The 16,945-nt window shown below is 34.8% G+C and overlaps 1 protein-coding gene across 1 annotated transcript in view; it reads right to left on the reverse strand.

Moving 5' to 3' along the window:
• EIF3E (eukaryotic translation initiation factor 3 subunit E) overlaps positions 1-16,945 on the reverse strand; it is a 51,347-nt gene that overhangs the window by 2,787 nt on the left and 31,615 nt on the right. Inside the window, exons 8-10 of the mRNA XM_006167922.3 lie at positions 12,973-13,099; positions 12,088-12,189; positions 10,391-10,500 (exon numbers count right to left, since the gene is read on the reverse strand). Coding sequence (XP_006167984.1) covers positions 10,391-10,500; positions 12,088-12,189; positions 12,973-13,099 — 339 coding nt within the window. The remainder of the gene's footprint in view (positions 1-10,390; positions 10,501-12,087; positions 12,190-12,972; positions 13,100-16,945) is intronic.

Consider the following 16,945-nt stretch of genomic DNA (forward strand, 5'->3'; position numbering starts at 1 on the left):
ATTTAAGAGTATATAGTACACACGCATGCATATATGGGTGTAAACCCACATATCAGCTGCCTTTTGTTTAAACTGAAGATTTAATATACTGCTCAGCCTTTTAATGTAATTACTAGTTTGATGAATAGATCTAGATAGACTGTCACTGCCAAAAATCATTCCTTAAAATATTATAAACCAGGGGCCAGCAGGTGGCATGAAGGTCAAGGCAGCTAAATCCCACGTGACTGACTCCACATTTCAGGACCCAATGGCTTGAAAATCACGCTGGGCCCAAGTGCAGGTATGCCCAAAATTCTAAGAGGAGAATGGAGAAGGGATTGAGGCATGGTCATATGGTCATCCCCCCTGGAAGGTGACCTCTCATTCTCTCTCTCTCTCTCTCTCTCTCTCTCTCTCCAGCAAGTGCATGGGCCCTATAGTAAAAACTAAAAAATAAGTAATTCAACTATATGTGTGTGTGTATGTGTAAACATATAGACTAAAATTATCTGCTATCCCTGTTTTATATATTTATTGACCAAGAGTTAATAGAATATCATTCAAAACATAAAAATTGAAGTCAGGCTATCAATTAGAGTCCACAATTACATCTATGAAGAGATTTAAATATTTTCCTTAGGAAAGATTGGGAGTTAACACAACATGATGGGTATGGAATTTAGTCAACTAAACCATAATTTCCCCTGAATTTATGTATAAAAAAAGAAAAATTTAATGTCAGAGGTTGCATGAGAGAGATAAAGAGAAAACATTTCCCCAACTAGGACCTGGTCAAGCCATACTCTGTTTTCTCCTATAATTCTCCACCTCATCAGAATTCTGGACAACCACATGAAAGTGTGCTTTTCAAGCCACAAGGCCAGAACTTGAATCCTAGCTAGCTACATGGGATTTGGATTTCTCTGTGAAATGCTTAACTAATACAGTATGAGGTCAGTCCCATATATGTTAAAATTTTGTTGTGATTTTATAATGAATTTTGCTGTAAGTAAACACTCAAAGCAAACATAAAAGACAATCCATGACTATTTTTTCACACGAATGGATTTTATTCTCATTATCACTGTTGTCTAAATCCCACTTTTAAAAGTTGATATATTGGGTCAAGAGAAAAGTAATTATATTTTTGTTTTTCTATGCAAAAATGCATCATGACTTTTCCAACAATCAATATTTACTGAGACAGAGAGAGGTGTATGCACTCTGAAAGGGTTCTCACATTGTGAATCACCCTAATCTCACCCAACCTGGACTACAGATGTATGTGTAGCCTGGTGAAAATTCAAACTCCAAATTACTCATATATTATCCTTTATAATTTAGCCATAACCTGATTTTCCAACCTCCAATTATGCTCCCTTATGAACACCATATGCCAGCCAAACCGGACCAATTCTCTTCCTTGTCACTCATTTAACAAAATAGGAACTGTATTAGAGGCTGGTGATAAAATATAATCTGTTTTAAGCCTTTGTGGAGGTTAAATCAAAGAAGTGGAGGGAGAAGATGATCACCTAATTCTTAAAATATAAAATATAAATATAAAAGTGAAAAGAGCTATGCGATACAAAAATTCTAGTCCTGAGGTGTGGGAACAGCTTAACTAAGGAAATATTTAATCTCAGATATTAAAACAAAAGAAAGAATATCCCATTCTGCACAGTAACAAGAATTCTCTATTCCTCCTTTTTCTAAGTCTCCTATTTTAATATGGCTGGAGCAATTTTGGCAATATGCATCAAGTCCCACAAATGTCTGCATGCTCTGAGCCATAATCCTACTTTGGGGATTTACTGTTTGCGCTGTGCTTGTTGTTCCTTTACTAAGTAAATCAAGTCAAAAAAACCTAAAGGTCCAAGAACTATTAGCAAATTATTGATGGCATCTCAGGTTATCTAAGCTATAAATCACTCTGGGAGTAAAGAATGTGGTAATAGTCAAGTTTTTTCACTTACTAGAATGGAAAAGAATTATAGATTTTGAGGATTTCTTTTCATTAATCATTTTTTTTACGGTGTATATTTTCATGTTACTTAAAAAAAAAAAAAACCTTATAAAGACATAACTATGTTATGCCCACATGGTAGATTTAAAAATAAAAAATGTTGTATTCTATCAAAGTTTAAAAAGACAAAAAATGTTGGCTTAACCTATCCAACATGTTATTACCTAGTTATTTAAAAACCATTTATTAATAAAAGACAAATGCATCAAAATTCAGCAGAACTTCTGAGAAGACTTCTAATCACCCCAGACTTTAAACAGAAAAATTACTTTACACTATAAGCCTCAACCTTGTCTGGATGTAGTTTAGACATTCAAATACGAGTTTTAAATATTTTATAAATACCTTCAAGTTACTTGTTCTGTTTAACTAACACTGAAATATGATATTGAATATGATAAATAAGACATACACAGAATCCTTAAGTGCTGTTTCAGAAGATATAGCAAAAATAAATATATCTTCCTCAGTCCAAGTTACTATTTGAGACAATAAGGAGATGAGGCCTAGCATTTCACATGCTCTATTAACTACCTCTTTAGACAACCTGGCTTTCCATATTTTATTTGATAAGCACAATTTAAATACTACTGATTAAAAGCATTAAGATATGAAAACTTCTGACCTGATTTTCACTCAAGACTATGGCCAACTATTCAGCATATCCAAGAAAAAAGTATTCCAAATCTTTCATAACAGTATGCTATGACAAATTCATTAAACAGAAAGTATTTAATGTAAATGTGTTTAGCTATAAGGCTGGGATGAAATAGAAGAAAGAAAATAGGAGAAAATTGAGAAATGCTGCATGTGACAAGCAAAATTCTCAGTGAATTTTCCATCTCTGTAGTGAAAATGAGTGTATTACTTTCTAACAGAAATGAGAATGATAATGGCCTTTGAAACCATCTCTTTCTGAAAACACACCTTGATTTCTATCAATATAATTCTAAATATAAATTACTATGTGGAAGAGTAACTAAGATATCAAGATCTAACATGGTACTTAAAATAAGCAAAATATAATTTTTTCATAACTTAAAGAAATGCAAGAGTACTAGGCAAATACCTTCTTTTGTGAAAACTAGCTCCTTTTGGGAAATTATATTAATGTATGCTCCAGTATATTTATTATAAATATCAAAAATATTACCTCCATATTTTGTTTTTATCTATGATTTAAAACTGGTCCTGGAATTATTTTAATATATATACCTTTTAAATTTCAGACACACCATATCTGATAAACTATTCAGCTATACTAAACATAAGCTCACCATAGTAATTTTTTCTGACAAATGTTGCATATTTTATGGTAAACAGACTTGAAACTAATCTGACAAATCATCAGGGTTGTTTATAAACTGATAAAAAAAAATTCTTAACATGCATCCTTATAAAGACATGACTATCATTATGTGCTACAGCCATTTATTAACAGAGGACGTTCCAAATCACAAATGGAAAGAGCTAATTAACCACCATAGGGCTGGACCCCACAGCCTAATGATTAAGAAAGCTGGATTCCACATGGCTGAAGATGGTCTGAATCCTGCTCTAGACGCTTGGAAATCACACTGGATAAATATATGTGTGTGTGCCCCAAATGATGATAGGATGGAGAGATGAAGAAGAGATTGCAGTGTGACCATACCCTGCTGGGGCTGCTTTCTCTCCTTCTCTGGTGAGTGAGCACATGTACCCTCCATAAAAAGAAAAGAAAAAAAAAAAAAAAAAACCAGAACAGGAAAATAAAAGAGGCCAGAAAAATATCCCTCCTTCTCACAAAGATAGACTATCAAATAACTTCAGACCAATTCAAGGAAGAGATAGGGCAGCATTAACTAGTGAATGGAATAAATTGCTATAATTAGCATTCAGTGGCAAACAAATCATCTATTTGGGGGCTTAATTATTCTATTTAGAGAGTTACTAAATCACTTTCCAGGTTTTCCAATATACAAAGTATGTCCCTGTCATTTTCTCTAAAAACTATTATTCTTCAAAATACCTATCATAATTTGTAATTTTATATTTATTTGTGTACCTAGTTAATATTTGTTGCTGCCTCCTTGTGGGCATACTCTCAATTTTCTACCTGGTATCTAGCCAGAAGAGAAACTCATTAACATCTGTCACGTTTTCCTCTTTCAACAGCAATACTAGTTATGTTGTTAATTATATCATAATCATGATATACAGCATTCTTGCCCGTCTATACTGAATACTGCCTTCAGTATTGCCTTTTAGAAAAGGTTTTGTATATTTTTAAAATAACAAAATTACAAAAATGTAGAAAAGATGAGTGGTTGCCAGAGATTAAGAGGAGATCGAAGAGAGATGGGTATAGCTACAAAAAGCAACTTGAGGGATCCTTGTAGTGATGGAAATATTCCAATATTCCATATCTTTTTTTGGGGGGGAGATTTTTTTTTTTTTTTTTTGCTACAGGGCGTGTGCGCTCGCCAGACAGACAGAGACAGAGAGACAGAAAGCGAGAAATCACCCCCCAGGGGGAATGGCCACGCTGCAATCCCTTATCCTCCATTCTCCTCTTGGGATCTTGGGCACGCACGCACACATGCCCGGCGTGAGTTTTAAGCCACCGGGTCCAGGACTTGAACCGCGGTCACTACAAGGGAGCCCAGCGACATAGCCATTACACTAACTGCTGGTCCCTTCCATATCTTCAAAGTATCGATGTCAGTATTAATATCCTGGCTGCTATATTACACTATGGTTTTCTAAATTGTCACCTATCAATGGGAGAAAATGAGTAAAGACAGGGGATCTCTTTATTATTTTTTTACAACTGATCTTCAATCTTTTCAAACAAAACAAATCAAAAGAATTAAAAAAAAAAAAGTTTTACATGAGAACCATTTAGAGAACCTTTAAAAAATATACAGCTGCTACAGTCTCCCCGCACAGGATTTTAATAGATTAAGCTCTGTCATCCATTATTTTTATTTATTTCTTTTTAAAGCTTCCCACTTGATTCTAATATGCAGTCAGGACTACAAATCACTAATTTAGAGCAATAATTTCCAAAGGCTGACTGCAAAAGAATCATCTGGGAAACTTTAAACCCAGATTCTCAAGCCTTGATCTCAGGGATTTTGATTCAGAAGGTCAAGAAGAAGGCCAGGAAATCTGTTCTTTTTAAGTTTAAGTTGTTTAACTTCCCCAGATGATTTTGGTGCACATTTAGACTTAAAAATCTCTGGATCAGAGAATAATTACTTTGTCTCCTATGTAACATTTAAAGGTAAATGGTAACACTGGATTGGTTATTATAATGGATTCCAAGTTCTTGAGTCTGAATTAAGATGTTTGCTGTATTTATGAAGGCCCAACAAAAATACTTAGCATTTTCAGCTGTCCTATTTCTAAGATATTAAAGCAGCTTTAAAAATACGAATAACACTACTTTCTTAATTCATTATATACTAAAGACACTAAGTCACTGATTTTTTTCACTTACAGGTCATAATTACCTGCCTAAAAAGTTTGGTGACCTAACGCAGTGATTGGTTTAATGTAGTTTTAAAATAACCATCCTCAAGATACAGCACAGCAGCCTTGCTACACGTTACAACACAGCACACTCAGTAAACGTGATTCAGAAGTTTGGGTGCCTACAGAAAATCTGTACTAGTAAAACACAACTCTGTAGAGATTCAAAGACACAAAGTCAAACACTGACTTATGGTTTTCATCTTTATCTACTGGATCAATTTATATGCTAAATGACAAATTAGTCTAAACCAAGGTATTTCTGAAAATATAAATCGTTCACAATAAAAAAAGAATATACAGTGAGGTATAGTACAATAAATATTCAGAGACTGACTAGACCATGTTCTTTCAATATTCTAAGCAGCTTAAGTTCCCACAAAAAAAGCAATGGAGGACCAGCAGTTAGTGTAATGGCTATGTCACTGGACTCCCACGTAGTCGCCTACGGTTCGTGTCCTGGACCTGGTGGCTTAAACTCATGCCGAGCGCGTGTGCGTGCGTGCCTAGGATCCCGAGAGGAGAATGGAGGAGAAGGGATTACAACGTGGCCATCCCCCCTGGGGGGTGATTTCTCGCTTTCTATCTATCTGTCTCTTGTCTGTCTGGCAAGCACATGCGCCCTATAGCAAAACATCTTAAAAAAAAAAAAAGAAATGGAATTGTACTGAGTCAGTGTTTTACAAAACTGTGTTTCTACAAGTCTTAGAGTTCCAGTTGTTAGGAGAAAACTTTCATTGAGCTACAGGATAAGCTGGGTGAAGGAGATCTGTTTTGTTTACATATATACATAACTACATATACTCATATATTAATATTGCATTTGAAAATAAGTACTGCTCTTTGTGTATGTAAGTATTTGTGCATGTGTTTGTTTCTGTAACATGAAACATAAACAAGCTTTCGAGTGTACAATACTGAACAATTTGGACATAAAACCATTTCATCAGTGCAGAAAATTCTACTGAAAAGTGCTATGGTAGATGAGTCAATAAATGTGTATTACTAAATTAGAATTTTTTTTTTTTTGGAGAGGTTTTTGCTATAGGACGCGAGCACTCACCAGAAAGTCAGAGACAGAGAGACAGAAAACAAGAAATCATCCCCCGCCACAATCCCTTCTCCATTCTGCTCTTGGGATCTTGGGCACACACACACACGCACCCAGCATGAGTTAAGCCACCGGGTCTGGGACTCGAACTGTGGTCGACTACATGGGAGTTCAGTGACAGCCATATGCCAACTGCTGGTCCCTGAATTAGAAGCTTTTTAAAGATTTCTTCCAGTGCAAAAATTCTACCCTAATATTTGAAGAAAACACATTAATTTATATATTCTAAGCAGCTAAATTAAAAGTGTAATATTCCATAGGTAGCCAAAAAAAAGTTTGAGTGAGTGACCTAAGGGGAAGGAAATACTATCATTGGAAGAAAAAAGATTTCTAGACTTTACAAGTCAAAGAACTTTAGTCTAAGATTCCTTTTCTTTTTAAATAGCCAGGGGAAATGTACACTCACCAAATAAAGATGATGGGGCTGGGGGGTTACTTTACAATGGGACATGGTCATGCCACAATCCCTTCTCCTCCATTTCTCCATCCTATCAGGATTATGGGCACACACACATATGCACTTGGCCTATTTGTCAGGTCACCAAGACTGAGATTCCAACTGCAGCTGGCCAAGTGGGATCTGGCCACCTTAAGCACTAGGCAATGGGGCCAGCCCACAGCCTAAAAAATACTTAGGAGTCTATCAGAAAACTATAAGAATAAAAAGTTAAAAAACAAAAAACACGACACCGAGGTTAAGTTGGAAAAATTAGACCAATTCAATAATCTGCCCCTGAAGGTCAACTTCTTTACAATTATTCAATTAAGCAGCATGTCCCTCTCTTCAAAGGGACTCTTTTTCTTTAATTTTTTTAAATCAAAACTAATTTTCTATTCCCATGGTCTAACAGAAATGACAGAGAAAATGGCTACTATTATCACTAGAATTTTGGCCCATGGTATGGTCGATAATCTGCAATCTCTGTTACAAAATATGCAAGCATTACTCTGAACTATATCCAATATCGTCTGGAGGTCCATGTGGGTTTGGTACTGCAGATACCCATCAACTAGCTATTGGTTATCTGGAAATTGTTGGAGACCATTATGCCCAAATGTATTTTTCAACATGTAGTTTGCCTGGTTCTACCATTCAGTACAGTTGATGAGCTGGGTGTAACAACATTCAGTCTCTCCTTGGTTTCCAATGTGCTCAGGCATAACGATCCTAACTTACGTCTCCTGTCATCTCTTGGTATGCACAATCAAACATCAAGTCCTATCGAAACTAATGAAAAGTACGAGACTATTACAAAAGTTCATTTCAATATGCTAGATTTATATCCGGCCACACACATGTAGCATAATCAATTTTAAAATAATGTTTCCTTTTACTGCATATATCAGAACAATTTTCTGTTAATCAATACTTTAAAAAATATTGCCAGAAGGTGCACATGCTCACCAGAGCTAGAGACCAGGACAGAAGAGAGGGCAAGTATGGTCACACCAAAATCCTATCCCTTTCAGTTCTCCTTCAGATTTTGGACATACATGCACAAGTGCCCAGACCCATTGTTTTTCAGTATACTAGAGCCAGAATTGAAACCACTCAGTCAGCCATCTAAGATCTGGCTCCCTTAACCACTAGGCTATGAAATGGGCCCTTAATATAATGTTTTGACTTTTGGTTTTTGTATGTTTTAGAACAAATATCTAGGAACAATTTTCTTTTTTTTTTTGGAGAGGTTTTCACTATAGGGCACGTGCGCTCACCAGACAGAGAGAGACATAGAGACAGAAAGCGAGAAATCACCCCCCAGAGGGGATGGTCACGCCACAATTCCTTCTCCTCCATTCTCCTCTCAGGATTTTGGGCACACACACACACACACGCCCGGCGTGAGTTTTAAGCCACCGGGTCCGGGACACGAACCGCGGTCGACCACGTGGGAGTCCAGCGACATAGCCATTACGTCAATTGCTGGTTCCCACAGGAACAAATTATTTAACTGACTATATCTGAGAGACAAGTTGTTCAAATGATAAAAAATTCTTAGGAATTCTTGTCACATACAAGTTTATAGAAGCATTCAAACCCTGTTAATTTTCTTTGAGCTGCACACCTCTCTTCAGTAAAGCAGGACAAATAATCTACTTTACTGTTAAAGACAGTAAGCTGAATCTAAAGAAATTAATACAATAGTCAGAAGAAATGTATTCTCTAATACAATGGAGAGAATATAAATATATCATTTAACAGATATTTATGCTATATTTATATAATACTGTACTGTACAAACTATGCTAGGTGCTAAAGATATAACAAGGAAAGCTAGCTTCCAAAGGTTCACAACAGAGGAACTTCAATAAGTTCTGGATGAACCCCCCGGCCCCCCCCTACACACACACACACACATCCTAGTGAACATATTATAGTAATAAGAAATGAAGAAAAGTTCACAAGGGAATCAAAATACTAATATTCCTCTTTCACAAGCCCTAACTACAAATCTTAAAAACAACAATATAAGAATTCATCTATTCTCTACCAGAGCCCTATATATGATGTATCTACTTCTTTATTTCACAACAAACTACGTATTAAAAGACTGCATGTGTTCTTTGAGAAAGATTTTAAGACTGTTTGGCAAGCTGTAGTAAACAAGTAAGAAAAGTGAAGTAAAGGACTCAACTCCCATAGGAACGGACTTATGACTTCACTATACTTCTAACTCTGAAATACTACGATGACAACCCTCTAAAATTAGGCAAGTTTAAGTATAGACCCCTTAGCTAAAATAAATGGCATTACAGAAAAAATTTAGTTTACACACAATTCCTCAGAGGCAATCATTAAAGTAATAAGTTTTTAAAGATTATGTTTGACTTCATCTGTAGCCAAAGAGTACTATTTTTTAAACTCTAATATGTAAAATTAGCTTCTAATAGATTACGTACATTTCACAATTTCCCCCAATAACTGTCTCACACAATAGAGAAAATTTCAGCTAAAAACTCCATAATTTTTCCATGTTTCAACATTTTATGGTGTCATAGGAGTTTGCTATATGAAAATTGAAATATGTAATTAAATGAGACAAATTCAATTAACAGAAATGATTACCAAATGCAGGGTCTTTCAACAGAATTTATGATTTACTAAGGACTATCTCCTTATATGAACTCCTACTGAAAATCATTTTTTTTGGGGGGGAGAGGTTTTTGCTAAAGGGAGTATGCGCTCGCCAGACAGAGAGACAGAAAGCGAGAAATCACCCCCCAGGGGGCATGGCCACGCTGCAAACCTTTCTCCTCCATTCTCCACAGGCACATGCGCCTGGTGTGAGTTTTAGGCCACTGGGTCTGGGACCGGAACCGCGGTCGACTACATGGGAGTCCAGCGACATAGCCATTACGCTAACTGCTGGTCCCCCGAAAATCATTTTTAAAAATTCCTATTGAAAATCATTTTAAAACTGGTTTCCTTCACTTTCCCCCCTATGTAATGGTATAATAGTAATCTTTAAAAAGGTAACTAATAATCATTTACTACCTTCAGTCTTACAATTTAAAAAAAAATCATATTCTGCCACATAGATGTAACTAATGATATTTTTGAGTCAATAGCACCCTAGAATTTAAACAAAAGTTACTCATAAATCACTATCAAGTTGCTCCCTATTTATTCTAAAACCAAAGGGAAATAAAATAGATATCCATTTAATTGGACTATTAAATGTAATTTTATGATAAATGAAATATCCAGGATTTAAAAATATAAAAAAATACAAATCAAAGCAGGCTGTTCTTACTTAATGCTGATACACTGGTGGATGCGACAGAAAGTCTCAAATATGAATAGACGAGCATTTTCAATAAAATCCTCAAGACAAGCCACCAAGAAGAAGTCATTTACAAGCACCTATGTGTATAAAACAGAAGAAGAAATTACTAATGCTGACAATTTTTAAAAGCGTGAGTCAAATATTTTTCAGTCACTACCATTCTGACGTCTAAGATCACAAGTTCTATACCAGTTAGAATTTCTGAAACACTGTTCAGGCCTGCCAACAATTTAGACAAGCAGTAAAAATGTAGCAAGAATAAGACCTAAAAACTTCAATGTTTCTTGTGGTTCTACTGATGATTTCAAGTAACAGAGTAGCTTTTAACTAAGCAGCTTTTTCCTGTCCTTTATTCTATATAAAGGACCTGTAGATTTGGGGCACATAGAGGCACACCTAGTATCTTTTTCAAGCCACTGGGGCTGAGATTTAAACCATGGTCAACCATGTGGGTTCTGACTCCCTGAACCATTAAGCTGTGGGGCTGGTCCCATAGTATTCTTCTAATATGTATTTGCCATAAACCTTTCGAAGACCATCATACAGTTAAAAGAGAGTATTTTAACTTCAAGAAAAGTAATCAAGTACTTTCTAACTCTTCTGGATTCACAGCAAAGACTAGACAGCTGGTGTGATAAATTTACACCATTATTTACTTTAATGTCAGATATGATTTACAACACAAATGATCGCACTGGATTCTAATTTCTGTTTTGTATAATGTTGGAAATAACTTCTGAATGTATATGCATAATTTATTTTTCCATAGAGAAATAAGATCTTAGTCTGTTAATAAACTGCCCATTTTCTGCTAAAACATGGTTCAAAGGGTAAAACTGATGTCTAGTAATACGAATTTGGTAAAAGCATCTATATTTAGCAAATAAATTCTTAGTTTCTTAAAATATTCAAACTAACTTATTTCAAACTATTGTAATCTTTACAGCTGCTCTGAAGGGATTTTATTTTTTAGTAAATAATAGAAGACACTATAATTTCTAACTGTTTATACAATGAGTTGCCTGGTTTCAGCGAATACAACATATGATGTGAAAAATTCTAAAGGTAAGTCCACCTGTGGAACAATTGAGAATCACAATTGTGATGTGCAATTCAAAATTATTCTTGACTGCACATACAAAATCACATATTTTACATAATTGTGAATTAAGAATAATACCAATATTTTAATAGAGTGCCCTAATAAAAGGGATAAATACATGGCAACCACATTAAAAATGTCTTTTACCCAGCATACTCTCAGTTTGCTATTTTAAGATTAATAATTTGTTGGGACCAGCAGATGGAGTAATGGTTATGTCACTGGACGCCCACATAGTCAACTGCAGTTTGAGTCCTGGATCCAGCAGCTTAAAGCTCACACTGGACATGTGTGCATGTCTCAAATCTCGAGAGGAGAATGGAGGTGAAGGGCTTGTAGCATGGCCATCCCCCTGGATGGTGATTTCTCGCTGTCTCTGTCTCTCTCTGTTTCTCTGGTGAGTGCACACACCATATGGCAAAAATCTCTCTAGAAATAAATAGATCTTAAATATATAAATAATATATATTTATGTAATTACTTTTTCAACTATGACAATGTTAGATTAACTCTACATTCTCCAAAAATTTAAGAATGTTACTTGTTTATAAGTAATACTTACTGATTCACATTCCCTCAGTTTTTTCTGAGCTCCATCAAAATCAAAGTTAACATACAAGCATTCAACAAATTCTGTAATTGGGTCTTTGTATGTGTAAGACTCCTAAAAATTAAGTAGAAGGTTAAGTTAGATTTGGTTCAACACTATTTAGCAGATTACCCCAAGAATAGCTCAGTCTTCCTATTTTCTCCCTCCTTCTCACTGATTTCTAGAAAATTATTTAGCATCATCTTTTCAAAGCAATTGTTCTTAGCCTGATTTCAGATCATATATTACATTTTTGCCTTCCAAACCAAGTTCTGTAAATTTTCATCCTAAAATCATTCCAAAAGTTTTCAAATTTCCATTTAAGTGTCTCACTTAGTAAATAAATAAAGACAAACTTAAGTGTATGGGAATATTCATATTTTACTGAATAACAATTACTTCTATTTAATTCATTCCCAGATCAAATAAATATTTAAATTCTTTTTCTGATCCATATTTTTTGTTGAGAAGTTCTCTAAAACCCAACCAGCAAGACCAAGGCTTTTGGCAACTACTAATACTATATTCTACATAAAGGTCACCCTTCTGAAATTATGCACATAATAACTCCCTAGCAAGCAGCTATTGACTCAAGATCTAATTCCTTACTCTTTGTAATAAGAGCAACGCAAACATATAATGTATATTAAGTATCCACCTAGCAGACAACAACAGTAATTCATACTAAGTCTAAAATAAATATATCTTGGATAAAGATAGTAAAGGTTCATTTGAGGCTTTTCTCTGTTCTGCATTTCATGTATACTTCCTTATTTTTTTAACCTAAAGAACTAAGAGTCTTAATTTAGAAAGAAAGCTTCGGTACTTTTAAAAATATATTAAGATTTTAGTTTTTACCTGTTGAATAACTTTGACTAGATCTTTTAGCACCTGCCGGCGTTTTCGGACATCTTTGTTTGTAATGACTGCTGTAGTCAAGTAGCGGAGAATATGTGGACACATTGTCTGAATTGCATTGAGATACCTAAATAAAATAACAAAAACACTGTTTAATATCTGATAGTTTACCCAGTGAGTTAAAGGAAAAATGTGAGCAGCAAAGTAGATTGCACTGCTTCACTACTTTAAGATTGTGCTCATTTCAGCAGCACATATACTTTAAGACTGACACACTTAACAAAGAATAAAGTTATCACCTCTAAGGAAACAGAATCCAGCTCCTGGAATCTAAGTAATGAGAATACCAGTTGGTATTCCCTAATTTGGAGTGAGACTGAAAACTCACTTATGAGGCTAAGAAACTTACTATTATTGTTGGAAAATAGAATTTTGAAAGGTCCTTATACATCCTTTCCATAAGACCATTAAGGTGATTTTCATTCAACCATTAGAACAGATTGGATAAAAACCTATGCACAATGTACTCTTCATACTCAGTAAACAGAGCAGTTAAAGAATTTTAAAAATCTGTAATAAAAAATAAATTTTAATATTAATTAACAACGTATCTCAGTATCTTGCCAGACTTTGTTTACAAGCACAAGAGAGCATAAGAGTTTTTTCTTAATATAAGTTTTGGATAGGTAATTTTAATAGAAATTTATGAGACATTCATAAATTTATCCAAAATGATTATATAGATAAAGTTCTGTGATTTATTATATAATGATCCTGAGCTAAAGTATGTAAAGGAGCTGCTATGAAAGAAAGTTTTTTTATCAGTAAATAATTAGAAAACACAAGAAAAATCAAAGCAGGAAATGTATATCAGGACAAGTTCTGGATATTATCTATTTGATCTGATAACAATAAAACCTGAAATACCTCAGGAAATGAATATTATTTTTATTTAAAAAAAAAAACAAACTAAACAATCTTTTGCTACTGAACTTTGCATCTTTCTCTTCACAACTGAAGAGTAACAGGGCATTGTATTGTAAACACATTCTTCTCCTAACAACATCTACACTTAGCAGCAAAGCTTCATCTCTAATAGCTATGAACACTCTTCTCTCTACCTCACACCTGGTATCCTACATATTATGTTACATTTAATAGTTCAAGATTTTTCAAATGTGTAAATCATCACCATTTTAGGTTTAGAATAAATTATTTCAGAAATGGTAATACACATGATATAAGAGACTTTAACTTGCCTGGCATCTAAATTTTCACCTCAAGGACAAATATATAAATTATCTACCAAGTACTTTTTCATTTAGAAAAAAAAAAAAAGAATACTACTTCACAATCCATATAATGCATTAATTTAACATGATTCATTTAACCACACTAAATTATTATACTATGCCATTAGAAACTAAAAACTGGAAGAAATGTCTTTTTCATAAATCTTTACTACCAGAGACAAATAAAAAACTCATACTGAATATAGACATAAAAATACAAATTTCACACTTAAATTCTCTCACTCAGGGAATATGCAGTCTAGAAAATGGCTCAAACAATGACCTGTCAAGTTAACCAGGTATATTCTCATATGAAAAAAGTTACAATCAAGCAAAATTCAAAGCTAGCCATTAATAATGATTTTAAAAATATGACTGTAGTCTGATTTTAAGGCAAGTATAAAAATGAAGCACAGTACTTTTGTCAATATCTACAAGTTCTAGTACTATAGAGCAGTTTTCCACATTTTGCTAAAAGGCTATTTCTGCTTTTAAAAAAAAGCTCCATAGGCATGAGGGTTCTTACAGGAAGGATAAAATGTACTAAAATTGGGGCAGCAAGTACTGTGGTGGTGAAGGAGCTGAATTCCACGTAGATGACTGTGGGCAGACCCAGACTGCCAACCTGAAAAGGTGCCATGTGTATGTATATGCTTGCGCCAAGTCCCAAGAGGTGGATGAAAAAGGGATCGTGGCATGGCCATCCTATCTTGGCGGTGATTTCTCACTTTCTCTCTCTCTCCAGTGAACACACTTTGTTACAGCAAAAATCTAAAAAGTTCTAAAAATGACTTGGACTCCCATGTCCCTGAAGCACAGCAGTTATAGAGAGGTGGATCTCACATGGCCAATTGCAATTTGGATCTCAGCCCCAACTGCTTGAAAAACAAGACCAGGCACATATGTGTTTGTGCCCAAAATCATAATGGGTTTGGGAAAACGATGAAGAAGGAACTGCAGCATGACCTGATGGGGAATGTATTTTTTCTCTAGCATGTCACCTGTCCCCTGGTAATTAAAAAATAAAATAAAACTGACTTATGGTGACAGTTACACCACTCAGGAAAGTTACTAAAAAAAAAAGAAAAAAATCACTTCAGGTATCTTAACACAAATCAAACTATACTAGTAATCACTATATTTTTTAAAACTATACTTTATATAGTCAAAAGGAAAAAAAAAAAAAGCTAGTTTCAAGCACGTCCCTGATCAGGCAGTACGAACTAAATTCTAAAATTTCAACCCTTTAGTATGAATCTTTTAAATATTCTGTATGATTAAATGAAAGAAGTATACAGAAAGTGCTTCTGCTGGGACCAGCAATTAGCGTAATGGCTATGTCGTTGGACTCCCACGTAGTCGACCACGGTTCGAGTCCTGGACCTGGTGGCTTAAACTCACACTGGGCATGTGTGCATGCGTGCCCAAGATCCAGAGAATGGAGGAGAAGGGATTGCGGCGTGGCCATCCCCTCTAGGGGTGATTTCTCGCTTTCTATCTCTCTCTCTGTCTGGCAAGTGCACGCGCCCTATAGCAAAAATACCTTTCAAAAAAAAAAAAAGAAAGTGCTTCTGCTGTATACTTCAGTGCAATGGTTTTCTTAGGGACACACCTGGCTTGACTAAATGGCCAGATGGCGCTTCTGCTGCTTTCACTCAGCAATATTTTTACTTGAAATACTGACAAACCAAAGGTATTCAGACTTTGAGTATGTGACAGATGCTTTTGAGAAAATGAGGTAAGACTGTACTTCAAGAAAACTAACAAAATTAGAGCTTTCAAGAAAAGCTAGAATTTTGGAAAATGTGTCTGTGCCACCAGGAGATAGTTTCACAATACTTAAAATCTTTACTACTGGGTTTGGTAAGGGCGTTAATGAATGTGATTTTCTTAGTTTCATACTATGTCAACACACTGTAATACCTGCACAACTCACTGAAGCAGTATGTCTCAAATAACCAATATATGATGTTATAAAATTATGCATAGGTAAAAAGATCTATTCCAAGTATAAAAGAGACAAAGACAGTCTAGAACACCAGTACAGCTTAGAATCCAAAAAGCACAACGACAGTTTGAGATTCCATATCATAAACAGCCTTAAAAACCTGCACTTGGTGAATTTGGTTTTATTATCAATGAAGAATGCTCACAATTATCTGAGATGGTTATTAAAACACACCTTTTCCAACTACATATATGTAGTTGAATATATATGTGTGAGGATAGGTTTTCTTCACATACATCAAACAAATCATCACGAAAGACTGAATAAAAACCAGGTATGAAAGCAAATATAAAAATTCAGCTGTCAACTCTACAATTTAAGATGTCTGCAAAACTGTAACAATTATCACTGCTCTTACTAAATTATTTTGCTTTTAGAAAGTTATTTTTCATAAGTTATTATTTATATAAAATCAAATCAATTTGCTACTTGTTGATTAATAAATATACATTTTTAGATATGTTTTAATACCTGATATAGTATATGTGGCATCTTCAAACAAAAAGTTCACAGTTCAGGGACCAGCAGTTAGTGTAATGGTTGTCACTGGACTCCCATGTAGTCTACCACAGTTCAAGTTCTGGATCCGGTGGCTTAAACTCATGCCAGGCGCGTGTGCATGCATGCCCAAGATCCCAAGAAGAGAATGGAGAAGGGATTGTGGCTTGGTCAT

This window comes from Tupaia chinensis, unplaced genomic scaffold (assembly GCF_000334495.1).
Source record: "Tupaia chinensis unplaced genomic scaffold, TupChi_1.0 Scaffold145257_1, whole genome shotgun sequence".
Taxonomy (NCBI): Eukaryota; Metazoa; Chordata; class Mammalia; order Scandentia; family Tupaiidae; genus Tupaia; species Tupaia belangeri.